We start from the raw sequence: 26,891 nt of genomic DNA, 5'->3' as shown, positions 1-26,891 counted from the left end.
TCAGAGGAGAGGGCGATTCACGGGCAGCCCCAGGGGGCGTTCCAGGAAGAGGGGCGACTCACACCCAGGCCAGAAATCTGTGCAGGGCTGGGGAGGGACCAGATGTGTTGTGGGTGGGCATCCTTGGAGGCTGCAGTTCCAGGCCAGTTCAGTCCTGGGGAAGGGATGGAGGAAAATTCTCCCCTTTGGCTGGGTCCGAGGGGTGGAATCGCTTTACTTTTCTCGGGGCCACACTCTGGGTACCAAGAGGACGTCCCACGGTGCTGGGGCTGACTCCAGACACAGATGTGCACGGCAGGTGTGGCACAAACACGCATACAAGGACACAGTCCCTGAGACCGGTTTCTCGACCTCTCCCAGTGTGGCCTGGCCACCTGCATCCCTCCAGCTGGACCTCAGACTCCCACACAGAGATGCCCAGGAGCGGACTGATGTCACCATGCGGCTCCACCCCTGCTCAGCCAAGGCTGTCGCTGGGCACGGCACTGTCTTGGGTCCAGTGAGGTGCCTATCAGATGTCATCGATAGGAGGCTCGGAGGAGGCCCTGAAGCTGGCACCCGCCCTGGGGACAGCAGAGGTGACTTTCGTGCCTTCCCAGCCCTGTCTCTGCCTCTCCCACCAAACACAATCACCAAAGTTCCCCCACGAGAGCAAAGGTCAGGCTTCGTGACTAAGCATGGAGATTATTTTGATCTTTTTGATTACAACCAGAAGAGCAACTTTGGGTGAGGGAGGAGCAGTGGGGACTGGGCCCCCACTGACCAGTGTGGCTTCCTCCAAGTTGTCCTTGTTGGGGCCACACTAGCAGTGCTTCTTGGGGCTTGCTCCACTCTCAGCTCAGCATCACTTCTGGCGGGCTCGGGGGCCACAGTGTGTCACCGTGCCAGGAGCAGCTGCACAGAAGGCAGGTGCCCTCCCCACTGTCCTTTCGCCCCTTGGTGCGTTTTCCTGAAACTCCCTGTGCTTCCACAGATGGAGAAATGCAGGCAGCATGACTTCCATGCTTGGTGTCCGAGGTGGTTCTGGTTAAGAATCTTCATGACGGGCCGGAACGATAGCATAGCGGGTAGGGTGTTTGCCTTGCACTCAGCTAACCTGGGTTTGATCCCCGGCATCCCATATGGTCCCCCAGCACTGCCAGGAGTAATTCCTGAATGTAGAACCAGGAATAACCCCTGAGCAACGCTGGGTGTGACCCAAAATGAAAAAAATAAAAAAGAATCTTCATGACGGCGGGGACTGGAGAGATAGCACAGCGGGTAGGGCCTTTGCCTTGCATGCGGCCAACCCGGGTTTGATTCCCAGCATCCCATATGGTCCCCTGAGCACTGTCAGGAGTAACTCCTGAGTGCAGAGCCAGAAGCAACCCCTGTGCATTGCCGGGTATGACCCATAAAGAAAAAAAAATCTTCATGACACCTTTTGTTGCTGGCGTGGGTTTGGTTTCTGGGTCACACCTGGTAGTGTGTGTGGGGGCGGGGCTCGGGGTGGACGTGAGGCTCCTCACCCTCCCCTCGCTGGCCCCTCACACCCTCCTGAAGAGGAATCTGGTGCCACTTGGCGGGCTGCGAACGGCACGTGGAGTGCAGGGGTTTGGGAGGCGGAGCAGCAGCCCCTGGTCCTGGGCTCCCCGGTGTGACTGACCCTCGCTCTGGCAGCGTGCGGCCTGGTGTGTGGCTTGGGGCTGCTCCGAGTGCTGCTCAAGGGGCTTTGCGGCACCAAGGACCAGATACACACATGCAAGCATGTGCTCTGCCCCTCAAGCCATGTTCTAGCCCTTGTTCTCGGCTCTGTTTTTGTTTGGGGAGGGGGGTCGGTACTGAGCCAGGCAATGGCAGGAAAATCCGGTGGAGGCTGCATCCCCCAGCAGTGGAGTCAGAACCGAGACCCGCTTAGGGTCCCTCCAGGCAGTGGCGGACAGGAAGCCCTCTTTGTATACAAAGGGCTCAGGAGAGTCAGCCGCTCCGGAAAGGGAAAGCCGTGTCGACCCCAGTAAAACCCAGGCTCACGGACAGGGCAGGCAAGAATCCCAGGCCGCAGGGGTCGGACCCGCGGGCTGCCGATGTGTGCACAGGGCAGGCGAGCCTGAAGCTCCACAGCTCCCCCGGAAACCTGCTTTGTTCGTTCAGGGTTGTTTGGGGGTCAAACATGGTGGTGCTCAGGGCTGGTTGGTCCAGGAAAGGGGGGGATAGGGGGCCAGTTTCCTCCAGCACACCTGGGAAAGTACATTCTAGAATGCTCCGGAGCATCGGAAGCCAGGTGACATGGGATCATACGGACCATGCCACTGAGTGGCAGCCAAGCCCAGCTTGGGGAAGGGAGCTGGGAGCAGCCCCCTGGGGGAGAGGGTCGGGAGGGGCAGGGTGGGGAGGGCGGGCTAGGGAGCCGCCACTGTCCTCTGGGCCTCTGCCCCGCCTGCCTGGCAGCCAGCACCTGAAACACGAGCTGCCCAGCAGCAGAGACCTGGTCAGCCTCCCAGGGGCCTTCCCTGCACTGCCCTGACCCCCCCCTGCTGCATCCCCCAGAACAAAAGGGGCCCCTCCCCCCACCCCACCCCCACCTCCTCTGCTCAGCAACGAAGTTCTTCAAAGGCCCCAGAGGCTGGCGTTTGGCCCGGAGCCTGGGTTGTTTCCTGCCGCAAGGGCAGGGAATGTCCCCGGGCGGGCGGGAGGGGCGGCTTGCTGGGCTCCAGCCCACACAGACCCAAACTTGTCTTGGTATCACGTGGCTGGCAGAGCCAGTCGGCTGCCGGGAAGGTGAACGCCCGAGCCAGGCCGGCAGAGCCAGCAGGCAGCTGGGCACAGGATGGTCGCCCCGAGCAGCCAGCCGACAGCAGAGCTGGAGCTCCCGGGAGCAGGGATGCACCCGCCTGCCGCAGAGGTGAGCTCGCCGGCCAGGGAGGGCGGCTCTGCCAGGTGCCGGGACAAAGTCCATCCTCCCTCCCGTGGTGGCACCTCCTGCCCGCGCCCCACGGGTGCCCCATGACCTCGCTTCCCTCACCCCGCTGTGTCCTGAGTCGGGGACCGCTGCCTGGCCTCTGTTCCAGCCAGAGTGATTCTGTGCTGGACAGGGAGGCGTAGCTGGTCCAAAGCGGGGAGCAGGAAGGGAAGGAAGGCAGCGGGCAGCAGGCCTGCACGGGTTGGAGACAGGCACGGGAGTCGCGGACACATTCAAGTGGTTGCTGCTCTCCCGTGCCCGCTAGGCCTAGGCCTGTGCCCCCGCACCCCTCCCCGGCTCCTCGCGAAGGCGTGATGTTGACCAGGGCAGCTCACGGTCCAGACCTCCGTCCTTGCTTATGACGAGGAGGGGGCAGGGGCGCGGGCGAGTTCAAAGGACTGAGTTTCTGCTTTATGTCCAGCTTGGGTTCGAGCCCTGGCACCCGCCCCCACGAGAGCCAAGTAGGCGACCCCCAGCACTCCTGGGTGTGGGCCAACACCCTGAAACAAACCGACCCTCTTGCTTTGCCTGCAGCGACCCTGGCTGGATGTCCCCATCACTCCCCACTTGGGCTGGGTCCCCTACTGGCCCCCACACCCTGCATCAGAGCTGGACATAACCCCCGAGCACAGGGGGGGTGTGGCCCCCAAAGGAAAAGCAAAAAGGCTCCCAAAGCAACAGAGCATGTCCACATAAAAATGCCCTAGCAGGGACCGGGAGAGCGGACAGCAGGGAGCACACCTGCCTAGCACCCCATATGGCCCCCGGAGCCCTGCCAGCAGTGACCCCATCCTGAGAACCACAGGTGTGGCCCTAAACCCTCCCCCTGCCCCTGCCGACCTATCTTATACTACAAAAACGGGAATGCTCATCCACCAGAATGTTCTAGAAGCTGGGAGAACACCCGAATCAGCCAGTATAGATAAAAGCGAGAACAAAGTTGCCGCCCCTGGCCCTGGGCCACCCTTGGATTCCCCCAGCCTGCAAACCTGCAGCCCGGTCACAAAGGGGCTTTATCTGCTGCTGAGAACTGCAGGGAAGTCCTCGTCCCTGGAAGGCGACTCCGGAGCCTGTGAGGAAGCAGGACAGTCACTCTGTATGCCTGCCTGCACTGCGTGCGTGCACTCCACGTGTGTGCCTGCGTGCATGCCTGCGTGTGTGCACTGCGTGTGTACCTGTATACATGCCTGCCTGCCTGCGTGCATTGTGTGTGCCTGCATGCGCTGAGTACATGCCTGCGTGCACTCCTGTGTACAGGCCTGCATGTGTGCACTGCGTGTGTGCCTGCATGCGCACCCTGGTACATGCCTACGTGTGTGCACTGCATGTCTGTGTACACGCCTGCCCGCCTACACTGCATGTGTGCACTGTGTGTGTGCCTGCATGCGCTGAGTACACACCTGCATGCATTCCTATGTACATGCCTGCATGCATGTGTGCACTGCGCGTGTGCCTGCATTTCTGTGTACATGCCTACGTGTGTGCACTGCATATGTGCCTGTGTGCGTACCCTGGTACGTGCCTGCATGCGTGCACTGCGTGCATGCCCGTGAGCGTGCTTGCGTGTGTGCCTGCCTGCATTCCCAATCTCTGGCAGGATCCAGTGTCGGGAGGCTCCTTCCCTCCCTGGCCCACACACCTGCCCCAAGGCGCCCGGGAGAAACCAAACTTGTTGCTTCTCTGGGTGAAGAAACAGCTGCCCACAAGGCACAGCGGAGCAGTGGGGACACCACTGTGGGCACCTAAGAGAGACCGCCAGAGGGTCGGAGTCACACGGGGCAGGTACTAGGCTGCACCCTGGGCATGAGCACAGACCAGCAGCCTGGATCCAGGGCTCCCCGCCCGTCCCCCTTCCGGTTCTGCTCAGGGAGAGGCCCAAGCCAGTCACGGTGGGCTACAGGCCTCCCGCATGCGACAGAAGCGGCCTTTCCCTTTGGCCGGAGGGTCATGTGGAGCAGGCCGGTTCCAAAGTCGCCCGCTATCGGCTCCAATCGCCGTCTCAGCAGCAGGCCCGGCACAGGCCCCACACGGGGCCGAAGTCTGTTTTCTCCTCTTCCCCTTGTTGACCTTCTGCTCCCGTTTCGCGGCACCTTGTCCCAGTCTCATGGCACCCCCCGGGCTGCCCCAGCAGGGCAGCAGCCAGGAACCCCCGTCCAGATGCAGAGGAAACGCGGGCGCAACAGAGAAGCGTGTGCTCACCCCCATGTGCACTCTGGTGCACACCCGTGCTGTGCCCGGGACCCCGAAGGGAGGCTGGGCTGGTGCTAGGGGACCCTGCCCAAGCTGTAAAGCAGGTATGCTCAGCTCAGCCCCAGCACTGACCCCTCCCACGCCAGGCTATGTCCCTCCCTGTTTGCTTCTGGCGCCCGTTTGGGCTCCGCTGACTACAAGCAAAGGTTTGGGCCTGGGTGTTGGCGCCAATTCCTGAGGTGAGCATCAGCCTGCGTCCCCTCCCATGCCAGCTGTGGGAAGCACCAGGTGGGGCTGTGACCACCACCCAGGCCCAGTGAAGCCCAGAAAGGGGATGGGGTGACAGGTGACAGGTGACAGACACGTCTGCCTGTGGCACCACTCCAAGCCCAGTCACTCCTGCCAAACACAGTCCTGGAATCCTCAGCATCTCCACAGGCCTCCCCTCCTGGCCTGCGGCCACCAAAGCCAGGGGTCAGCTAGCCTAGGAGCAAGTGTCTGGGGCCCCACTAACGCGCAGAGCCGTAGGTCTGCTGGAGGCCGAGAGGAGGGTGGCCAAGGCCCCGTGCCTGCCCCATGGATGCCCAGCAGTGTGGGGGCCGGGCCACCGGGAGGGGGCACAGGGGAGGCCCCTCCAGCCAGGCCTCGCTTGGCCCACAGACCAAGGGGGCTGGGTGGGGTCCCTCAGCTCAGCCCCATTTTTCATTGCAGATGGACAGGGAGGTCGGTGGCCGGCAGACTGGGCGGGCGAGGCAGGTGAGTGGGGCCCGCCCCCAAAAGTGACACAGCAAAGCACCCTGTCCCTGCGCCCCCTGGGCACCGAGCTCAGGAAGCACCCCTCAGGGCAGCGCAGGCAAAGGGCCTGCCTGTGTGTCCCAGGCAAGGTCCTGCCACCCGGGGAAGCCTCTCTCCTGCACGTGAAACTGCTGGAAGCCCACGGGAGGGACTCAGCGAGCACAGGGCGAGGCAGGACCAGGCCAGAGGCCGAGGGCACTGCACGGGCAGGACCTTTGGCCACGGGGCGGTCCCCACGGGAGCCAGAGCCGGAAGCCGACACCCGGCAGGCTTCCTTCTGGTCTCCCACTGCCCGCACCCCGGTAAGCTAGGTGCGATTCCCAGCAGCTCAGGGGGCAACTGCCTACCCGACGATGGCGGGGAAGGGGACCCCTCCTGGAGACTGGGGAGGAGGTGACTGGTCAGCCAGCCCTGCCCACTACTGGCCAGCCAGCAGGAGGATGAGTGTTACAGGATGACCTGGGGTTACCTGGGGTTACTGGGTGCTCTAGCCGCCCAGAGGCGGGGTCACGCTGAACTCTGATGTGGGGGGGTGCCAGGGAGGAGCCTGGGCGTGGGGCAGTTATAAGGTGGCCAGCAGGCCCGGGCCCGACTCCTGCCGATGCCCCCTAGGAGGGCCACATCTGGGGCTCCATGCGGAGGACGGCGTTCATCTTGGGCTCCGGCCTGCTCCTGTCTGTGGCCTTCTGGAACTCGCTGACATGGTGAGTGCGGTGTCTTAGTGGGGACAGGGGTGCTGCCTGCCCAGCGGTCTCGCCAGAAGCCCCTTCCTTCTCCCCAGGCATCTTCAGAGGTTCTGGGGGGCTTCGGGCCACTTCTGGCAGACCCAGTGGGAGGCGCTGCTGTCTACGTTCGAGGGGAAGGAATGGGTGTTGTACTTCATTGGTGAGTGGGCGGTCGGCCCGAGGAGAGCTCAACTCAGACCCGAGCCGGCCTTGCACAAAACTGACCTGATATAGTCCTGTCCATCCACAGGGCCCTGAGCCCCGCCTGGCCTGACCCTTGAGTGTAGTCAGTAGTTAGACCTGAGCACTGCCAGGGGGAACCCAAACACTGAAAAAAAAGATTCAGGTTGGGGAGATACTGAGGCCGGCATACTGAGGAGCTGTGGGGGCTGCCGGCATGCGGGGTCAGGTCCGGCTCGGCCACCCCCCAGGCACTCCCACACCTGCTGGCCACCCGACTCCTGCAGACTGGAAGCGGACCTCGGCCTGCCCGGGTCGTTTCCTGTGGCCCTGACGTCTTAGGAGCCGTGAGCACCCGCTCATCCACTCGGCTGGTGGGTCGCCGACGCCTCGCACCAGCACACTGGGGTCCGACCCCTACCCCCACCCCGGGCCCCAGGAACCCTCCCACAGGCTCACTCACCTCATCTGTCCAGTCGCAGGTCACGAGGGAGCTTGGCCCTGGGCGCTGCCTGAGGGGCACCTCTAGAGCAGAGCCCCAGGAGCCGGGCTGTGTCTGCCGAGCAGCCGCAGTCGCAAGCGGAGGGACGGAGGGCAGGCAGCTCGCAGAGTGGAAGGCTCCGCCACACCCACCGTCACACCTACTCCAGCCTCTCATGGGCGTTTGCTTTTGAACCGTGGTTTTGGTTTTAGGGGTAATCCTCAGCTGTACTTGGGGGTCTCACCCTGCAGGGGTCAGAGGACCATGTGTTGCTAGGGCCAAAGCCCGTCTGACGCACGAAGTGTGCGCTCAGCCCTTCTGGTATCTCAGCTGCCCTTAGGTCCTCCAGAGGCCCCCGGCACGGCTGCCCGCCCTGCTCCCAGCCACCTCTCACCGGCCCGGGGCCGCCGTTCCCACTTCACAGCCAACAGCACCCACAAGTTCGCCGCCCCTGCCAGGTGTGGCCCGGCCACCTCCCTCATGCTCCCCTCCCCACCAGGTGCCACCCAGGTGCCCGGCCTGCTCTTCTGGGCCTTCAATGGGCTGCTCCTGGTGGCCGACACCACTGGGAAGCCACACTTCATCACGCGTTACCGGATCCAGCTTGGCAAGAATGAGCCTGTGAGTGTGGCCGGGGCCTGCCCCATCGGGAAGGACGTCCAGGCCCGGCCGTCTCTGCTCAGCGGCCCCCACCTCTCTCCACCCGGGATAGGCCTTGCTTTCTGCCTGGCCAGCATATGAAGGCCGCACCACATGACCCCACTGCCGCCTCCTGTCCATGCGCCTCCCACTCTGTCTGCAAACCCCTCTCCCTGCCTCAGACACCCTCAAAGCCCAGCCTGTGCCCCCCAACTCCCCGACTCCGTGTCCCCTGGCCACTCACCTGCCCAGCACCGGGCCTTGAGGGGACACGTGTCCACGGGGCGGGAGGTGTGTGGCACCGAGAACAGGCAGGGCCATCTGCACCCACCACTGCTCAGGGACTAGACTGGCCCCCCTCCCCGCCCCCGCCCGCCCCGCGGCTACTTAACTGACACCTGGCTGATGGCTGCCCCGTGGGTCCCTATCACTGTTCCCCCAGGACCCTGCGCCTAGCCACCACTCTGCCCCTTGGGGGCCCCTCACCTGCTCCCCCATCTGCTGAGGGGGCATGGGTCTCACCGCAGGCCGAGCAGTGGCCCTCACTCGCCCGCCCACAGGTGGACCCGGCGCGGCTGCGCCAGGCCGTGCGCACGGTGCTCTTCAACCAGTACTTCATCTCGCTGCCCATGCTCCTGCTGCTGTACCCCGTGCTGCGGCGCTGGGCGGACCCCTGCCGCCGCCAGCTGCCCACCTTCCAGTGGTTCCTGCTGGAGCTGGCCGTCTTCACCCTCCTGGAGGAGGCCCTGTTCTACTACTCACACCGGTGCGCGGGCCGGGGCGGGGGCCGGGGGAGCCGGGGCAGTTCCGGGACGGGCAGGTGACGGCTGCACCTTCCGCAGGCTCCTCCACCACCCGGCGCTCTACAAGAAGATCCACAAGAAACACCACGAGTGGACGGCTCCCATCGGCGTGGTGGCGCTCTATGCCCACCCCATCGAGCATGTGGTGAGGGCGCCGCCCAGCCCCCCGGCCTCCCCGCCCTGATGGCCAGACACTGGCCGGGCTCCCTCACGTGCCCTGCCCACAGGCCTCCAACATGCTGCCGGCCGTGGTGGGGCCCGTGGTGCTGGGCTCGCACCTGTCATCCATCACGGTCTGGTTCTCCCTGGCCCTCATCGTCACCACCATCTCCCACTGCGGCTACCACCTGCCCCTGCTGCCGTCCCCGGAGTTCCATGACTACCACCACCTCAAGTAAGACGCCTGCACCCCAGCCTCCACACCCCGGGCATGGGTGCGGCCTCCCCCACCATCCTCTACCCCCGTGTGTGCCTGCAGGTTCAACCAGTGCTACGGGGTGCTGGGGGCGCTGGACCACCTGCACGGCACCGACACCCTGTTCAAGCAGAGCAAGGCCTACGAGCGACACGTGGTGCTCCTGGGCCTCACCCCGCTGTCCCAGAGCATCCCCGACCCCCCGAAGAAGGCACACTGAGACCCTGCCTGCCCTGGGCGCAACAGACCCCCCAACCCACCCCGAACCAGGCTGAGGAGAGCCCGGAGACCGGCTGACACCCCCGACGCCCAGGAGTTCGCCCAGTGCCAGGCCATCATGTCCTCCTGGCCCCAACTGCTCCTGCAGGTGGCCCCTCCTAGTGCCCACAGATGCCTGAACCACACACCCACACAGACACACACACTCACACTCGGACCCATAAGCAAGCCTGTGGCGTCCACATGGATGGCCCAGGGGCCCCTGCAGCCAGTGAATGCCCAGACATCAGGGCCCCTGCGACCGTGAGAGGTCCATCGCCGCTCTGGGCACATCTCACAGTCACCTTCCTGCCTCTGCAGCAGGACCGGCAGCTGGAAGCTCCCCTCAATGAGCACCGGGCCAAGGAGGCACCAAGACACCCTGATAAGATCCCACCCCCGCGAGCGGGCCATCAACCGCCGTGGTCACCAGAGCAGGCAGGGTGCAGCCGACACAAGCGCTGATCAACAGCAGCCCATGTAACCCCAGGTTCAGACTGTAGGCGCCATGGAAGCCACCTGACCAATAAAAGGTGTTCTCACTGGGCTGCCGGCGTCTCTCTCAGCCCCCAGGGGAGGAAGTCCCCTCAGCTCCCGCAGTCCTCCGGGGCCACGGGAGACAGTGCCCCCCCGCACCCAGTCCCCTGCCGGGAGACCAGCCAGCATGTTGCCTTTTCAAGTTTTTATTTTTATACATTTTTTTTGTATTAAAAAGAAAAGCATAATTACCACAAATTACAAAGGACTAAAGCAGGACTAGGATAATGAATGAATCACTTCAGCCTGGAAAGCAGGTCCTCAATAATATTAATGTTATAATACAAGCTCATTCAAGTATTTTACATTTCTTTTTTTTGTCCTTTTGAACAAGATATCCAAGCATGAAAAGGTAAATGTTCTATGAGCGAGCGGCCCCCTCTTTTCTCCCGTACACGTGGGCTGCACTCTGTCCTCTGTCCCATCAGCAGCTGGCCACAGGGACAGGCCAGCCTAGGACCCTCCAGGAGACACGTGGGTCCCACTCACCACTCCCTGCCCAGGTTTTTGGCAAAATCCCACCCCAAGTTAGTCTCCTGGGCCCCACCCCACTTCCAGGGCCTTGAGCAGCTTTACTTTCTTTTGCAAAATCAATCATCAGGAAAGGGGGGGGGGGGCTACAATGGAACAAAACAAAACAGAACAACTCTGACAGAGGGGTGGGGGTCTGAGCTGGCGGCAGCCCATGTACCCACGACCCACAGGGCAGCACACTAGGACCCGGATCGAGGGCCCTGTGCGGGCCAGCCCCGGGCACCCACCACCTCTGGGGTGCAGAGCCTCCGTCTCGGCCCCACCCGGATGCTTGTCACAGATAGGTCGGTCCTGAATTCAAGTGTCTTCAGAAAGTGAAGATGTAAACTACTCCTGCAACAGTAACTCCTAATGTGTCACAGAGAAGAGAAAAGAAACGGGGGAGGAAGGCAGGGCGAGGAGTGCTGGCCCAGCCATGTGACGAGGTCCCCCAGGCCGCCTGCTCCCTGTCCGTGGTGCTTGCTGCCCCAGCCTGGGCGGAGGCGTGAGGCAAGAGCGGCCCCACCAAGATCTCCGCACTCGCCAACCTGTGTGTGGGTTGGCAGCGAGTCTGGGGGACGCAGAGGCCAGCGGGGAGAGGTGCGGAGGTATACTCTATGTCCACATATACCTTCCTGCCGGGCTCTCGCAGGCAGGCCCCGACTCCCCCCGGGCTGGGCTGCAAGGGAGAGGGAGGGAGCACAGCTCCTGAGCTGGCAGAGGCCTCTCGGGGCGGCTGAGCGAAGACAAGGCCCTTGACCGGGCCACGGGAGACGGTTCTCCCAGGCTGAAACCCAGGTGGCGGCGGGAAGAAGGGTCCAGAGGACAGGGCTGGTGGGAGGTGGCAGCAGAGCAGGTGAGGATGTGACGGTGACGGCGGGTGGCGGCAGGTCCGGCAGGTCTCTCGGTGGCCCTGCAGCCCACTGCCGCCGCCAGGGGTGCGGTCCATGTAGCGGGGCACGGGTGGGCGGGCACGTCCAGGAGGCAAAACGCCGGCATTGGGCGGTTCCGATCCCCGCTCCACAATAAGGCAACTTTTAAAAAAATATTATTTCCAAGAACAAAACAAAAAGGTTCCACGGGCAGAGGAAAGACATCACTTTCTGTGAATTAGGTGGGTTTTCTGATTTTTTTGGTCTTTTGTGGTGGATTTTTGTCTTTTTTTTTCCATTTTTCCGAGGATCGGGAAGATCAAGAGTAAAATGAAACGAATCTCTCAACAGTCTTTCTGGTTCCAGCAGCGCCTCTCGGGGCGGGGCGGGGGGGGGGGGTGGAGGCGGAGCCTTCCCGGCCCCACGGTGAGATGCTTTGGTTTCCTTCCCCCAGAGGATGGTAGGAGGGTGCGGCCAGCGGCGGGCAGGGCAGACAGACAGAGCCCCAGTGTCAGGGGCTGGTACCAGGCCCTGGGCAGTGCTGGACGGGCTGCACAGTCGCTCCGAAAGCAGGCAAGGCCGTGGGCGGAGCAGCTCGGCAGCCGTGGGCAGGGCTACGGGGTGATTTTGGTGATCCAGACAGACGATCAATAATTTAAAACTTGATATATATATATGTATATATATATAGATATAAAAGACTCTCCCTGCCCACCCCAGGAGGCCAGGAGAGGCTTCGTGAGGGAGCTGTGGAGAGGGCTGCACGGGCTTGGGCCCCAAGGTGCCCCGCGGCCGCCCACTCCCATAGCTCCAGGCCTGTCCATTCCGCTCCGGCTCCTGGAACTGGTCGCTCCACGGACTCCTGCCCCCCTCCTCTCCTCCCTCCCCCCACACTCCCATCCCCAGGGCTGAAAGGGGGAGTTTCACTTTCCCAAAGTCTGAGCCTCCGCGTGCTGGCTTGTCCATTTGGCATCTTCCCGGACAGGCTGGCTGGCGGGCGGTGGGGGCGGCTGGCTGCCCCCGGGGACAGGCCGGCTGGAGGATTGCGAGGGACACCGCTTCCGGCCCTCACTGCTGCCACCTCCTGGCACCACCTGGTGTCGCTTGTGGTTGCCCTCCTCACCCATGGGGGGCTGCAACAGAGGAGGCTAGGTGACCCTGGGGCTCCCCCAAACACAGGGATGAAACAAGCATTTCACAACTCCAGCGCACAGTTCCGTGCCCATAAAGCACTGGCACTTCCTAGGCTTCCGCCCTGCAGTCTGCGACCGCCCTCATCTCCAGAACGCAACAACACAAAGGGCCACAGTACAGGGACTGAGAAACCGCACCCCCGTGGGCCGGCACGAGCGAGTCGCGAGTCAGACCCCTCAAGGCCCGCCACAGGTGGCGAATGGCCTCAAAGGCCAGTCCCATGTCACCCCCACACAGAGCCCCTCTTCCACCAAGTCCTCCTGGGACACACCACACAGTCAAGCTGCAGCTGCCTCGCCAGCAGGTCACCCGCCCCCAGTTTTCCAGGGACACATCCCCGCCTCGGGCTTCACTACTGCCCAGACTCTGCACGCAGTACCCCTGACTCGCCACTGGATGTCACTGTTGGCCACGGAGACCTACTCCGCGGGCTTGGAACCGCAGCGCAGTTCCTCCCTGACCCGCCCACCAGACTGGCAGCCGACTTACTAGAGCAGTGGAGCCTGAAGGGCAGGAGGGCAGCCACCACCTCTGCCCACCCCTTGTCCCTGACGTCCCACTGGGACAGCATAGGAGTAAGGCACTTCCCCTGCACACAGTTGAGCCCGGGCCGATCCCCAGCACCACAGACCCAGCCAGGAGTGACCCAAGCAAAAAGCCAACCAATGAGCAGCGCCCCAGCTGTATCCGGGAAAACTAGTCAGGAAGTTGGGCAGGCAGTGCGGGAGGATGGACAGGGATACTCACATCTACCCGGAAGTCTTCCAGACGGCGGAATTTGCCGAGGTATTCTTGAAGTTTAGGGTCGATGTCCAAATTTTTGGCTTTGGAATACTTTAAGAAGGCCCAGAACTTCTCCAGCCCATAGAGCTGGCCTGTGGAGAGGACAGTGGGTCAGGCAGCATGCACAGACGAAGGATGTGGCTGCTTGGGCGCAGGTCTGCGCCAGCAGACAGCTCTGAGCACCAGCTACTTACCAGCTTCGCAATCCTTCACGGTCTCCTCCTGGAAATCCTTGAATATGTCCGGCCGGAACTTCTTTTCCAGGCCGTAACTGTAGTATCGGAAAAGGCACTCCAGACCGTACCTGCCAAAGGAGCCCATGGCATCAGGACACGGGCCCACCAAGCCCGCACGCAGGACCCAGGAACCAGCTGGCCAAGGGTCAGCCGCAGTCTGATCCACTGGCCCACAGGGCGCTCTGATCACATCCTGAGCTTCAGGTCTGCTCACTGGGTGACACCCAACAAAACCTCTCAATGACGGCGAACAGAAAAGCGGTTCACAAGCCACAGATGGGCCAGGGAAAGGCTGTGGCTGGGAGCCCCAGGTCCCGCGGGTGGTCCAGCAGCTGCCACACTCACCGGTAGCCTTCTCTGGCGTCCTCCAGGGCCAGCTGCTTGAACTCCTCGTACATCTTCTTGTTGAAGTGGTCACGAAGAAAGAAGGACCAGAAGCGGAACAGGGTGTTCATCTCCTGAGACTGGCCGATGCCCAGACGCTTCCGCTCTGTGGGGAATGAGGGTTCGTGTTGGGTATCGGGGATAGCGGCTTGAAGGCTGGGCCTGGGACCTGGCTGAGCCTGCCCATATCTCTGAGCACTGATCCGAGAGCTACAGACCTCGCCAGCTCAACACCTGTTGTTGGCGGAGCAGGAAGGGACCAGCAGTGATGGTCAGCACTACAGAATCCCACCACCAACCACCGGGGACACCATGGCACAGTGGAACGATGAGCCGCAGGACGGGTAGGAGTAACTGCAGACGCATAATGAACACATGGCATGGCCGGAGGCACACAGTAACAGACACAGACCTCTGGTCCAAGTGGCAAACGGCCCAAGGCTCAGGGCCCCTAAGCCAGGAGCAAGTACAGCAAGTGCAGCAGGCAGAGAGGATGGCAGCCACTAGGGGGCACCATGGCACACCGTAGAACCAGGGACCGCACCCGAGAGCCCCAGACTCAGTGCTGAGGAGCCAAACACCGGGCAGACGCAAAGGTCCAGAGCTAGTCCCCAGGTAAGACACAGAGCCACACAGCTGGCAACACCAGAAGGAGTGACAGCAAAGGCCACTGCGGTGCCAGGAGCAGGTGGGGAGACACGCTCAAGAGTAATGCTCCCTGGGCAGGCACTCACCATTGAGGCAACGCCTCCGGTACTTGTGGTAGACGTGCTGGGTGAAGCCGTTCTCCTTGAGCAGCTCGTGGGACGGATGCTGGAACTTGGGCAGCGACTGAGGGGTACAGCCATAGCTGCCCACTGCCGGTGTCCCCTCGGAGGGGCTGGAGCTGCAGGCCAGAGTGTCCTCAGACTCTGAGAGGCCACCTCCCCGGCTCCTGGCGACTCACACCTGGCCACCAGGAGCCGCCATCCATACTCATCAACCAGCGCCCGGCCAACTCAGTGTTTCTGAGGCTGGTGGGCCCTGCGTACCTGATAGAGGCCGTCCGGGGCCGGTGTTCGCGCGAATCCATCACCCAGCCCACGTGGCTCTCCAGGGGTGGGTTGGAGCTGTGCCTGGTCTTCCTCTTCCGAGGCATCTGTAAAGGCCGAAACGTGACTGGCCTGGCCTCCCGGCAATGGACCTCTAAAGCCCCCGCAGGATCAGGGCCGTACCTTGGCGTCCAGCGTGCGCCCTTCCTTCACCACAGGGTAGAAGCGGGGTGTCTGGCTCGAGTCCTTGAGCTGCGGCGTGCGGGGCGTGCGGGGTGTGCGGGCGTTGCGGTAGTTTGGCGACTCGGGGACAGTAGTAGGGAGTGAGCGGGCAATGGTGGAGGGCTCGGGGGCCCCGAACAGCTTGTTGGCCAGCGCATCAGTGGGGACTGTGGAGAGAGGTGGTGGGTGAGCGAGGCCACGGCTCCCTCCACCCGCTGTCTGGCCTGCTGCCCCCACACTCCTCACCTTGCTGGAAGCGGGGTGGCCCTGGAGGGACCTCCTGGTTGGGGTCCACAGGGGGCTCGGGGGTCAGGGTGTCGAACTGCTCGCGGCTGATCATGTTGACCTTCTTGAAGTTCTCCACCTCTTGCTGCAGGGTGGGTAGGGAGATGGCACCGTATAGGAATCAGGCCAGGCGGGAAGCCGGAAGGGGCAGGCCCAGAGCACACGAATTCTGGTCCCCGGGCCCCGCTGGCCCTACCCCATTCCTCAGGCCCGTGATCCACACCCTGCACGGCGCAGGACCCTGCCACTCCCTGGGAGCTCAGCCTTCCTACAGCCAGGCCTGTCCTCGGCCCTGCTTCCTGGGACTCAGCCTTCCCACAGCGAGGCGTGGCCTCAGCCTTCCGACCATCAGGCCTGTGCTCAGCCTCGCGCACGCCAGCAGAGCCATGGCTGTCCCAGATGGGTGGCGTCTCACCTTGATCTGCGAGTACTCCGGCTCGAACTTCTCAGTCCACAAGTCCTGCTCGTAGTAGAAGAGTCCGTCGTTGATGACCTTGGCCAGTTCGGCGCTCATCTTGGCCCTGGATGTGTGGTTGCCAGTGCGGTCACCGCCCGGGTGCCGGCGCATGTAGGGCGGCGTCTGGGTGACAATGAGGATCTTGTTGACATCGCGGTCGTCGATCTCGTAGTCAGAGTCCTCGTCAGACCAGGCAGTGAAGGTGTTCTTCCGCCCGTCCATCTGCTCCATCTCCTCGTCGAACAGGAAGTCCAACTCCTCCTGCTCATCCTGGTCACGTGCCGGTGGCTGCTGGGAGGGCGGCGGCTGTGGCAGGGACGTGGGATGGAGGAACCTGGGCTCCTCGGACCTCTGGGAGGAGTGAGGGGCAGGGTGACTGTGGCGCTGAGTACTACCCCCTTAATCAGGCTACCCTACGCGGGGGCCAGGCGAGCATCTGAGTGACCTCGGCTGCTCCACCCAGTGTAGAGGAAGGAGGGTGCCAGGCAGGGGTGGGGGTGGGGGGGCCTGTCCAGCAGAGAAAAGCAGGACCTAAGCACAGACAGAGGGACAAAAGAACAGGCAGGAGAGGCCTGTGCGGGTGGCCCCAGTGTATGGCACCCACCTTGGGCCGGGCCGGGGAGGGCCGAGGCCGTTTCTTCACCTCAATCCAGTTCTCGGAGTCCAGCTCGGGCAGACTGGCGGACAGACCCTTGGGGAGTGTCTTCAGGTTGCTCACCTCCTCAGTTTTGGCTGGCACTGGGGTGACCGCGCGGGGAGAGCCGGGGGCTGACTCTGCAGGAATAGGGGAGACACGTTATCATCCAGGCCCCAGGGTGGGGGTGGGGGTGGGGGTGGGGTGAGGCCTCAGCCTCCAGCCTCTGAGGGGGCAGGACCCACCCGTCTCCTTCTGGAAGTGCTGGCGGGGCACGAACTCAGGGCAGTTGAGCAGCTGGGAGAAGTCCGTCTGCGAGTGGTCCACGATTGGGGGCCCGGGCAGAGGCCACTTCCCTGGCTCCTCCCGCCGGCGTACCTTCTCGTCTACAATCTCTACCACTGAGCTGTCCTTCAGGGCCTGCAGTGAGGGCAAGCAACGCAGTGAACAGCTGTCCGGGGCGGGCATCAGCTACCACTGCAGCACTGATGGCACCAGACACCCACTGTGGCTGCCTCCAGGAGTGGGGAGCTTTGGGGTTCCAGGCAGAAGTGGGTGAAACTGACACCTGGGTGTGAGACCACGCACTGGGCACCCCCACCAGACACACTAACCAGGAGCGGAAAGCAGGGACGCGGGGGAGTCAGAAATGCCTATAAGAGGGATCAGTCTGAGAAGGCAACAACTGAAGCCAGACTTCTAACCAGGTCAAGTTTCACATGAACGTCCACAACAGGAAATGAGAGAGCAGACCCTCGGAATCTGACCACACAATGTCGGTGTCAGACAAACCCAACACATGCCAAGCCGAAGCAGTGACACCGAGGTCAGCATTGCAAGCTCCAACCTTGACACGGGAAAGCCGAGCCCTGCGCATCTAAGAGAGACCCAGAACCTCTGCTTCAACAGTGAACGTGAACGTGACCTCCTGGGTCCTTTACTAAGAAACAGACACAGTGACTGCTCCAGAATCAGCACACACGGCTGCTCGAGGAGACGGCTGGCGTCTCCTGAATAAAGTGGCCGTGGCAGACAGGGCGGTGAGACTGTGCAGGCTTAGGGCTCAGCAAGCAGCTGCCGGCGTGGGAAAAGCAGCACAGCTCAACCTCTACGCGCCCCACACGCAAATTCGCTGCCTAACTCTGGCAGCCCTGTGTGCTGCTGAGGCCGCCCACAGGGATGGTCACATCCCACGACACCCTATTCTCCACGCCCCGTTGAAAAACCAGAGCAGTCACCAGAGACCATCAAACGACACACCAGGACCGTAGACACAGAGCCAGGAGAGCAAATGTCTACTCGGCACATGGGCGACTTTATCCAGGAACAAGCTGCCAGGGAGGCCAGGGACGCACTGAGTCAGACGCACCGTGAGTGAGCCTGGAGACCGAACCTCACATCTGAGAGAGTTCCCAACTGACCAGACACGTGGTAAGGAAGGACCCAGGGTTTCTAATGTGCAGGAGCTGCAGCCACTAACAGGTCTGTTCCTTCGAGACGGGGACCATGGATGGCCTCAAGGCCAGAAGTCTAGGCCACGGTCACGTGTTCTTCCCTAGGCGCCTGATGTCCCCCAACGCGCAAGACAGGGGCTGCGGGGCAGAGCATGGGGTGGGGCACGTACGGCAAAGATGAGGGAGATGTCAGTGGTGAGGGCCTGCACGCGGTGGAAGGAGGCGATGAGGGTGATGGGCAGGAAGCCGGCTGCGTCCATCTTCCTCCGCAGGAAGAAGTCACGCTCCAGGTTGTCCACACTGAAGTAGTACTCGCTGCGGGGACAGATGCACATGCTCACTGGCCATGGACACCCTGTGCGGAGATCACTGTGGCCCCTCCCACTGGCAGTTGCCTCAGAAGGACAGGCTGGGCCCTGCACAGGCCAGGGAACACCACCCACTGGACTGCAGCCCCAGGGTCCCCCCCCACCCCTCCCAGCACGCACATCTGCCGCTTGATATAATCCTTGAGCAGCTCCTGGTCCACGCTATACAGCTCGGTGCTGCTGACGTTGTCGAAGTAGTAGGTGATGTTGTTCATGTACTTGGGGGCCCGGGGACCCTCTGCACCGTCAAACTTCCGGTAGGTGAACTGGTAGTCGAAATGGGCTAGAGGGCAAACAGGCTGTGAGGAGAGGGTCGCGGCCCGGCGCCCCGCCGCGCCCCCGCCCTGGGCGTCCCGGAGCCCAGAGGGGCCTCACGTACTTCGAGTGCCACCCCGGCCGCGACCCCGGCCGCGACCACGCCCCCGTCCACGGCCACGGAAGGAAGCCCGCGCCCCACCAGCCCCGTCGCTCTTCACGCTCGCGGTCTCATCCTGGTCAGGCCAGGCCGGGTCCGCTTTGGTCTCTGGTGGCCAGGCTGGGGTGGGGGGCGCCACAGGCACGGGCGTGAAGGCGGTGGGCTCGGACCCTGCAGGAAGAGTGGGCGTCAAGGCTGGGGCTGTGTCCCCCAAAACCCCCCGCCCAGTCCTTCACCCTGTACCTTTCAGCTCCCCACGGGCGGGGCGCGAGGCCGGCTTCTCTCGGGGCGCCTCTGGCTTCATGTCTATGTGCAACGGGACCCACCTGTGCTTGTTCCCTGGGCGACAGCAGACCCGTGAGGAAGGGCGGTGAGAGCTCTCTCTCTCTCCCTGCCGCGCGTGCCCCCGGACAGACACCCGGTGGCCGGCCCTGCTCACCTCGCTTCTTCTGCCCTGCTCTCTGGCAGTCCTCGTCCCCGATCCTCTCCTCCCCCGACTCGTCCGACTTGGCCCTCGGGCTCTCCTTGCTGTCGCTCGCCTCTCCTCTCTCCTGCTCTTTCATGTCCCTCTTCGGGGGCAGCTTCCGGGCAGGCTGAGACTTGTGAGACTGTGGCTGTGGGAGGCGTGACAGGAAGGGGGGCCTCAGAGCCTAGGATGGACGCACAGACGCGAAGACAGACACGCATCCCTCTGGCTCCCGTGCAGCAGAGCTACAGCTCTCAGTGCCCACGACAGGGTGACGTCACTGAGAGAGTCTGCGGCAGTGAGACGCCAGCCTGGACCTGCCCACAGCACCCAGCAGTGATGGAGCCCTGGTGGGGAGCACTGACTCCAAGGCCCCTCCATTTCCATGAGACACGAGGTCAGTGGCAGCCTTGAGCGGGACGGTGCCAAGGGCAGGAGAAACTGGCACGGCCCTCCCAAGGCACACGTCAGGGACAGGGTGCCCACCCATGATGTAATCCTTGGCTCCGTGGCCCCCAGAACGCACCTGCACACTCTTGTGGGCTATCTCTCCAGGTGTGGGCCAATTGATGGCATCTCCAAAGTCACCGACCTGCAAAGCACATTGTGAGGCTGGGCCCAGGGGACCCCGTGCGCTCAGCCACTCCCTTATCAAGACAACACAACTTCACCCAGGTCACAGCCAAACCAGCCAGTCCACCGACAGTGGGGGCCCAGAGAGATCTGCCTCTCTGAGAGAGTCAATCCCAAAGCCCGCCATCACTCCAACAAGCAAGAGGCCACGGCTCTAGGAAGACCCCCTGGACTGCTTGCCCAGCCCTACTCCTTACCTTACTGCCCTTGCGTTGCTTAGGAACTGCTGCTCTCACCACCTTGGCTGGAGCAGACTGCTCTGTGGGACAAGGGAGAAGCAAGAGTTAGGTGAAGCCCGCGGGACGGGCACTACCTACTCCCCTACCTCCCTGCACCAGGCAACCGGCACTTCCCCAGAAAGATGGTGGCCAGAGAGGAAGGACAGGCAGAGGGAAGGGGGTCAAAGCACAAGTGACGCTTTCTCCACCGGTTCCGGAGAAATCGGGGCAGGTGAGGCCATACAAAGGCATGGGAGCCCCAACCCCCCACTGCAGGTGGACAGGCCCCACAGAGACCCACGAAGCTGCGTTGGGAGGGGCATGACCCATCCTCTGTTCACCCAGGAGGGGGTCTGTCTGCCCCTACTTCCAGTGACAGGTGGGCTCAGAGTCAGGCACAAGGATGCTGCCCAGCCTTGTGAGCGGAACCTGGGCCGGGCAGGTAGTGGCACGGCATACCCACCCACCCACCTAGCCAGGAGAAGGCACATGGGCTACAAACACGACAATCCACACCTCACCCCCACCCCACATACAAATCTCACCCTCTCCCATACACCCCTCACTCACCCCCCACACAACCTCAGACTCCCATATACACCTTATGCACACACACTCTCACGTAACACCTCGCACTCACGCTACGTACGCTCACCCCTCACATAACCCCTCACCCCCCACATACCTGACAAACCCTTACAAACCTGACACCTTCTCATACCCACTCCACATTCCTCTCTCACACACGCGCCTCCTCACAACCCTTCACAAGCCTCACACCCTCTCACAAACACACTTCACCCGCCCATACTATCTCACAACTCCTCTCACACACACCCCAGCCCCCTCATATGCACACCTCACAGGCCTGCACATGCACACCTCACCCCTCACACACCCCTTACACACACACACACACACGCGCATACAACAGACACCTCCAGCTACACACCTCACCTATACCCTCCTCACATCCACACGCTGTCACACACACTCCCGCACCTCACAATCTCTCACCTACACCCACTGGGAACCCACACCTTGTCCCCCAGGCCCGTAGCATGCCAGGGTCAGCACTGGCAACGATGACACTCCAAGAAGCCCTGCAGCCCCACGAAGGAGGGACACCCTGCCCGGGGCACCCCAGGAAATGGGCCCCCAGCCCCAGCCCTACCCAGGATACTCCCTCCTGACCCCTGAAGGACGAGGAGCGCTGAAGCAGAAGGCGGGGGCTGGGCACCCCACCATGCGGGACCCCCACCAGCAAGGGCGCGTGCTGCGCCCCTCCAGCCCACTTCATTCTCTCACGGCCCTCACTCGGGCTGAGCCCCAGTCACTCCCTCCAGGGCAGGGCCCAGGGCTGACTCATGGTTCTCTCACAGATGCGCCCCGCTAGGCCCCACTGCAGACCACCCGCGGGGTTCAAGAGGGCAGGGAAGGCCGCACTCGCGGCTCGTGAAGGGGTGAGCTCAGAACCGCCCCGACGAGAAAGGGCCAGAATTTTCTGTACTGAGCCTCCCCTGGGGCAGCTGGGTCTGGCCTCTGGGAGGGAGCAGAGTGGCGGCAGAAGATGGCGCAGGGCTGTGGGGGTGGCCGCGGGAAGGCCCCGTAGGACCTCAGCCCTGGAAACAAGGTCAGTGCAGGGCACCGGGAGCGTTACTAGCCTGCCCTCTCTCAGGGGAGCCCTGGGAAGGCCTGGCAGCTCGGTTCTGGGAGAGGTGAGCCCCGCGCCTTCCCCCAGTCGCCTCACAAACCCCGGCACCCCCTCCAGCGTCAGTCACACGTCGACGGACGCAGGCGCGGGCGCACTGAGGTGCCATGTAGATCCTTCTACCCGGAATGGTCCACCCCACGGGAGGCCGCGCGTGCCAGGGCAGCCGGGTTGGTCCGAGCATGGCCACCCCACGCCCAGCAGTTCAAACGGGCACGCTCCTCACCTGCACCAGCGTCCTGGGTCAGGGTGCCCGCAGAGCAGCCCAGGGAGCCCAGAAGGTCAGACCACGAGGCTCTGCTGGGGGAGCCGCAGCGGCCACACATGGGCAGAGCCTGCGCCCCTTGGCCAGGGAGGGGTCAGGTGACCCACAGCCCCGCCCCCACGACTATCTTTAGCCTCTGGTGACAGAGGTGGCCCCAGTCAGTGTCCCGTCCCCCAGCTAACAGCAGCCAGCAAGCAGCCCCTGGACGGGAGGGACGCACGTGCCCCGCCACCCAGGTCCTCCTTCACCCGTGTACTGACACAAACTGAGGTCAGGGAACCGGAGGGGGCCACCCCAGCTTGGAAATGAAGCAGGCAGGCGGGGTGGTGCCCCTCAACATACAACAGGCCCCAGCACACGGGTCAGGCCAGGCCTGCGGCCAGGCTCACTGCGGAGCCCAGCAGAGCCCGGGCACCACGGCATGTTGGAGCCTGTCGCCCGGTCCCCAGCGGCTCTTCACCCGTACCTGAAGGTTCAATGCCCCACACCGCATGGGGCCCCAGACAACCACACAAGCCCTCAAGAGTCCAGAGCAGGCCGAGCCCAACCTCAGAAGGAAATACGGCCCGAGTACCTGCCGGTGTGGCCAACAACCAGAAAGAGTAAGGACCTGAGGGCTGCGGTGACAGGACAGCGGGCGAAGGTGCTTGTGCCCTGCCCACGGCCAACTGGGTTCAATCCCCAGAGAACTGCTGGGAGTAATTCCTGAGCACAGAGCCAGGAGTCAGTCCTAAGCATCACCGGGTGTGTCCCCAAAACAAAAGCAAACAAGCAAAATGCAAGAAAAAAGCACTTGAGATCATTCCTTCCAACAGTTCAAAGTGAGCGGGGGTGGGGCAGCAGAGCCCTGCCCTGGGCTCTCCCTGCGGTGCAGAGGCACAACCTGAGGTGTTCCAGCTCCCCAGGGACAAGCTGGCTCCAAAGCCACTGCCAGGAAGAACAACGGCCCGAGATCACAGGTGCCCACAGCCCAGCCACGCTGCACCACCTGAGTCCCAGCCTCTCTACACTTCTCTCTCTGCCCCCCACAAAGAAATCCCACGTGGGCCAGAGACCGTCGTTTCATCACAGAGCCACAGAGCCCTGAGCACAAGGCAAGGAGCAGCCCCAGCACCGCCGGCATGGCCCCTGCGTATGGCACAGCAGGTGCTGTGGAATACCTGCCACCCGGTACAGGGCTGAGGCGGCCAGGGGTCCTGAGAGAGGCTCCAAGCCCAACAACTGTAATGCGTGTCCCATCCCTTAGGGAGATGCCCACACTAGGACCGCCACACTGGGGTCCCTGCCACCCAAGAAGTCAGCGTTCAAGCAGGCCCAGCAGCCCAACCCCAGCGGAATGGGCCAGGGCCACACGCACGTGGCTTCTGCGCAGAGCAGGAGGAAGCGAGGAGAGCAATCAGAAAACTTCCTCTGCGGGGCCAGTGCCCGCCCTCACCTCTCCACGGCACCTCCCTGCTTCCCACGGGCCTCCCCTTCCCGTCCAGCCCTCTACACTCACCACCCCATACTGGGGGAAAGACCCTGCTGGCCCTGTCCAGCAGCCCCAGGTCCCAGTGGCATCAGCAGTGTGCCCCCAGCCCCTGCCCTGGGCCCCGGGGTTCTGTGCAGCACCCCCATGCAGCCACGGCCAGCATGTGGGACAACCTTCCGGGGACATTCCTGCCGCAGTGGCCCAGCCAGGAGGAGGGACAGGGCCCGTGTGTCCCTGCCCTCCTGCCCCACGGGGCCACACCGGCACTCCATCCTGTGTGGTTGTGCCCGGGGAACCAATGTGTCGCCATCACAGCGGCTCCGTGGACCAGGCTGACAAGACGGCCCACGAGGAACCGGCCTGCGTTCAGCGCCAGACACCGCGCTGCTTTCTGAAGGAAAGGGTGGGGAGACCCTCAGTGGAGATGGACTGCTGAAGAGGGCGACCCGAGTCCGTGTTCCCAGGGTCCCTCCTGCACCCCCCACCCCGCAGCTGGCCTCACGCACACTCTGCCCATCCTCGCTGGGATCCTCTGCAGGTACAGGAGCTGCGGGACAGCAGGGCGAGGGCCCTGGACGCCAGCCCAGCCCCCCCATGGTGACCACAGCCTTGACCTCAGGGGGCTGCCACTTGCAGATGAGGGCGCCCACCACAGCAAGGTCGCAGGCACTGTCCCAATCTGGGAGAGCCTCAGCTCCAATGAGCCAGGGGAAGCCCAGCCCGCCACCAAGCTGCGAGGCTCTGCCACGGGGCCAGAACCTTCTTCCCAGAGGACACTTGGCCCGTGCCCCCTTGCCAGGGCATCCAGCAGCCGGCCACCCCCCACTGCCCTCCACTCCCCGACTCAAAGGTCACCTGCTGCCTGCTCTGCTCGGCAGGTGAGGCGGGGAAGGGGCTGGGACACTCCAGCAGGGAGCAGGCGAGGTGAAGAGCATTCCAGAACAATGTCCTGGCCCTGGGCAGAGGAGCACCTCGGGGCACAGAGGGAGGGAGGGAGGGAGGAGGGGCGGGGCCAGAGCACAGTCGGAGACACCAGAGGGGGCAGCAGCCGGTCCCGGTGGGCAGGTGAACACGGCAGGGAAACAGGTGACCTGGAGGGGGCCCCAGGTCGGCCACCCCAGAGGGTCCGGCCCGAGGCCACGCAGGCCCCTCTCCTGGCCCCGAACCCTGGCACAGGGGCAGCTGAAAGAAAGGGGCTGTGTGCAGCCGCTGGTGCGGGGAACACCCCAGGCCAGCTGCCTCAGGAAGCTGCCAGTTGGCCTGGAAACTGGCACTGCAGCCCTTCTGGGAAGTGGGCAGCTCCCGCTCACCGTCTCTCCGGGCGGCACAGCGGTCCCCGCCAGCCGCAGCTCCGGGGGCCCCACGCCCCGGCCGCCCCTCTGAGCTGGGGCTGGGCGTGCGAACCGGCGCTCCGCGGGCCGTCTTGGGTCGGTGCCCACCTCCCACGGGAGCGGGCTCAAGGTCCCGCAGAGCCCCGGCTCCCTCCCGTGCGCCCCTCCTCCCGCCACTTCCCGAGGGACCCGGACTGGGAGCTGAAGGTGGGAAGGAGCGGGCCGGGCCCAGGGGTGCAGCCCCGACGGACGGACGGACGGACGGACGCCCCCATCCCCGCTTCAGGAGAACCACCTGGCCCAGGAGCGCAGCCGCGGCCAGGTGCCCACTTCCTGGCCACAGGGAAACCTGAGCAAAACCGCCGAAGCCCCTGGGGCGGCAGCCCGAGCGCCCCACCTGGCGCCGTTTCCCTTCCCAAAGCTGCCCCCGCCCGTGGGCTGACCTCAGCGCCTGGGGGGGGCGGTCCAGAGCGGGTCCCCACAGACGGGCAGCGGGACGGGCGGGCAGGAAGGTGCGGGCTCACCTGGGCAGAGCGCGGTCACCTGACCTCACCTGGTGCCACCGGCCGCCCCGGCCAGCACCCGGGCACCCACTTCCCTCTCCGCAGGAAGGGCCGAGGCGCTTCTCTCCGGGGGCGCCCACGCCCGGGCACCTGCGCGGCCTCCCCGTGGGCAGGGAGGGGCCCCCTGGCCGGCACACCTCAGAGGCCAGCCCGAGCACCACAGGGTGTGGCCCGAGAGCCACACGCGCTCGCTCGCATGGACACTGTCACACGCGCTCGCTCACACATGGGACCGCACATTCACTCGCTCTCACACTCGCTCACACACGTGACCACACACATTCAGTCACACACACACTCACACTCCCTCACTCAGACTCTCACACGTGATCAGACACTCACACTCGCTCACCCTCACACGCTCACTCTCACACCCTCTCAGACTCTCGCTCGCACACGCTCTCCCAGTCTCCCACGCGCTCACTCTCACACGCTCACACTCACGTTCTCTCACACGCTCGCGCCCTCACGCGCGCTCACACGCGGCTCCCCCCGCTGCCCGCCCGCCCGGCCCTCCTGAGGGGGCCGCCCGCCACCTGCCGCCGCCAGGGCCGGGGCCTCCGAGCGGCCCGCGCGCGCCCACACAAAGCCGCGGCCCCCCGGGCCTGTCGGGGGCCCCTCGCGGCCCGTGGGCGGCCACGCGGCCGGGCGGCGCGCGGGGGGCGGCGGGGCTCGGGCCGGCCGCCCGCGGCGAGCGCGGCCCGCGCGGCTAAAAATAGGCCCGCGCCGCGCGCCGGCCCCGCCCGGCCGCCGACCCGCACCTGCCCGCGCCCGCGCGACCGGCGGCGGCGGCGGCGGCGGCGAGAAAATGGAGGCCGCGGCGCACGCGGCGCGGCGCGGCGCGGCGGCCACCCACCCGCCCGCCCGCCCGCCGGACCCACCTGGCGGCGGCGGCGGCTGCCCGTTCACGGCGGGGCCCGGCGCCGCGTGCTTGGTCCAGGGGTTCACCTTGGGCGGCGGCGCCTCCACGAAGTCGCGGCGCGCGGGCCCCGGCGCCGCGCCGCCGCCGCCGCCGCCCTCCTCGCCGTCGCTGCCCGCCGCGGCCGGCGGCTCCCCCGCGGGCGGCTCCCGGGCCCGCGCGCGCTCCTCGGCCGGCAGCAGCGCGGCGGCGCCCGGCAGCAGCGGCTCCACCTGGGCGGCCATGGCGGGGGTGGGGCGCCGGGCCGCGCGCTCCGGCCGGCCGCTCGGGCCTGCTCGCGCGGGCGCCCGCGGGCCCCGCCGGCCTCGGCCGCCGCCGCCGCGCCGGGGCGGCCCGCGCGGGGCGGCTCGGGGGGCTGCAGCGACGCGGACGGCGGGCGCGGGCGGGCGGGCGGGCGGCTCGAGCGACCACGCGATCCGCGGCAGGCGGCGGCGGCGGCGGCGGCGGCGGCGGGCGCGCGCCTCGACGCGGCGCGAGGGGCGGGCCGGGCGCGCGCGCGCAGGGC

The 26,891-nt window shown here is 64.5% G+C and overlaps 2 protein-coding genes across 4 annotated transcripts; one reads left to right on the top strand and one right to left on the bottom strand.

Moving 5' to 3' along the window:
- The first annotated feature begins 2,791 nt into the window (after positions 1 to 2,791).
- Positions 2,792 to 10,000, top strand: FAXDC2 (fatty acid hydroxylase domain containing 2). Of its 2 annotated transcripts, XM_056112272.1 has the most exons (9): positions 2,792 to 2,881; positions 5,840 to 5,884; positions 6,536 to 6,627; positions 6,705 to 6,808; positions 7,809 to 7,930; positions 8,509 to 8,714; positions 8,791 to 8,896; positions 8,979 to 9,145; positions 9,230 to 10,000. In XM_056112272.1, the coding sequence occupies exons 1-9, from the start codon at positions 2,807 to 2,809 to the stop codon at positions 9,384 to 9,386; spliced, it is 1,074 nt and encodes a 357-aa protein (XP_055968247.1). In that variant the 5' UTR covers positions 2,792 to 2,806; the 3' UTR covers positions 9,387 to 10,000. The 2 variants fall into 2 exon arrangements, with proteins under 2 accessions (XP_055968247.1, XP_055968248.1); XM_056112273.1 differs by lacking the exon at positions 5,840 to 5,884 and having other exon boundaries at positions 9,230 to 9,999.
- A 91-nt stretch (positions 10,001 to 10,091) lies between these two features.
- Positions 10,092 to 26,502, bottom strand: LARP1 (La ribonucleoprotein 1, translational regulator). 2 transcript variants are annotated; one of them, XM_056112253.1, is made up of 19 exons: positions 26,358 to 26,502; positions 20,106 to 20,170; positions 19,802 to 19,867; positions 19,249 to 19,423; positions 19,053 to 19,148; positions 18,774 to 18,980; positions 18,515 to 18,677; positions 18,197 to 18,341; positions 16,818 to 16,992; positions 16,543 to 16,712; positions 15,897 to 16,289; positions 15,443 to 15,566; positions 15,158 to 15,363; positions 14,975 to 15,081; positions 14,678 to 14,829; positions 13,905 to 14,049; positions 13,518 to 13,627; positions 13,288 to 13,415; positions 10,092 to 12,479 (listed from the first exon to the last, which is right to left on the bottom strand). In XM_056112253.1, the coding sequence occupies exons 4-19, from the start codon at positions 19,370 to 19,372 to the stop codon at positions 12,270 to 12,272; spliced, it is 2,655 nt and encodes an 884-aa protein (XP_055968228.1). In that variant the 5' UTR covers positions 19,373 to 19,423; positions 19,802 to 19,867; positions 20,106 to 20,170; positions 26,358 to 26,502; the 3' UTR covers positions 10,092 to 12,269. The 2 variants fall into 2 exon arrangements, with proteins under 2 accessions (XP_055968228.1, XP_055968229.1); XM_056112254.1 differs by lacking the exon at positions 26,358 to 26,502 and having other exon boundaries at positions 18,852 to 18,980; positions 20,106 to 20,167.
- Between the last annotated feature and the right edge of the window lie 389 nt (positions 26,503 to 26,891).

Source organism: Sorex fumeus, unplaced genomic scaffold, assembly GCF_029834395.1.
Source record: "Sorex fumeus unplaced genomic scaffold, SorFum_2.1 ptg000017l, whole genome shotgun sequence".
In the NCBI taxonomy this organism is placed as follows: Eukaryota; Metazoa; Chordata; class Mammalia; order Eulipotyphla; family Soricidae; genus Sorex; species Sorex fumeus.
This window is presented reverse-complemented; position numbering and strand designations above follow the sequence as displayed.

Bases quoted from the DNA above. Each gene is read 5' to 3' on its own strand.
- FAXDC2 (XM_056112272.1), top strand. From the start codon at position 2,807: ATGGTCGCCCCGAGCAGCCAGCCGACAGCAGAGCTGGAGCTCCCGGGA. The intron at 8,897-8,978 runs GTGAGGGCGCCG...CCCTGCCCACAG, and splicing joins CCCACCCCATCGAGCATGTG to GCCTCCAACATGCTGCCGGC. The intron at 9,146-9,229 runs GTAAGACGCCTG...GTGTGCCTGCAG, and splicing joins CATGACTACCACCACCTCAA to GTTCAACCAGTGCTACGGGG.
- LARP1 (XM_056112253.1), bottom strand. From the start codon at position 19,372: ATGAAAGAGCAGGAGAGAGGAGAGGCGAGCGACAGCAAGGAGAGCCCG. The intron at 18,342-18,514 runs GTGCGTGCTGGG...CTGTCCCCGCAG, and splicing joins GATTATATCAAGCGGCAGAT to CGAGTACTACTTCAGTGTGG. The intron at 12,480-13,287 runs GTGAGTATCCCT...CCTCTGTTGCAG, and splicing joins TGGAAGACTTCCGGGTAGAT to CCCCCCATGGGTGAGGAGGG.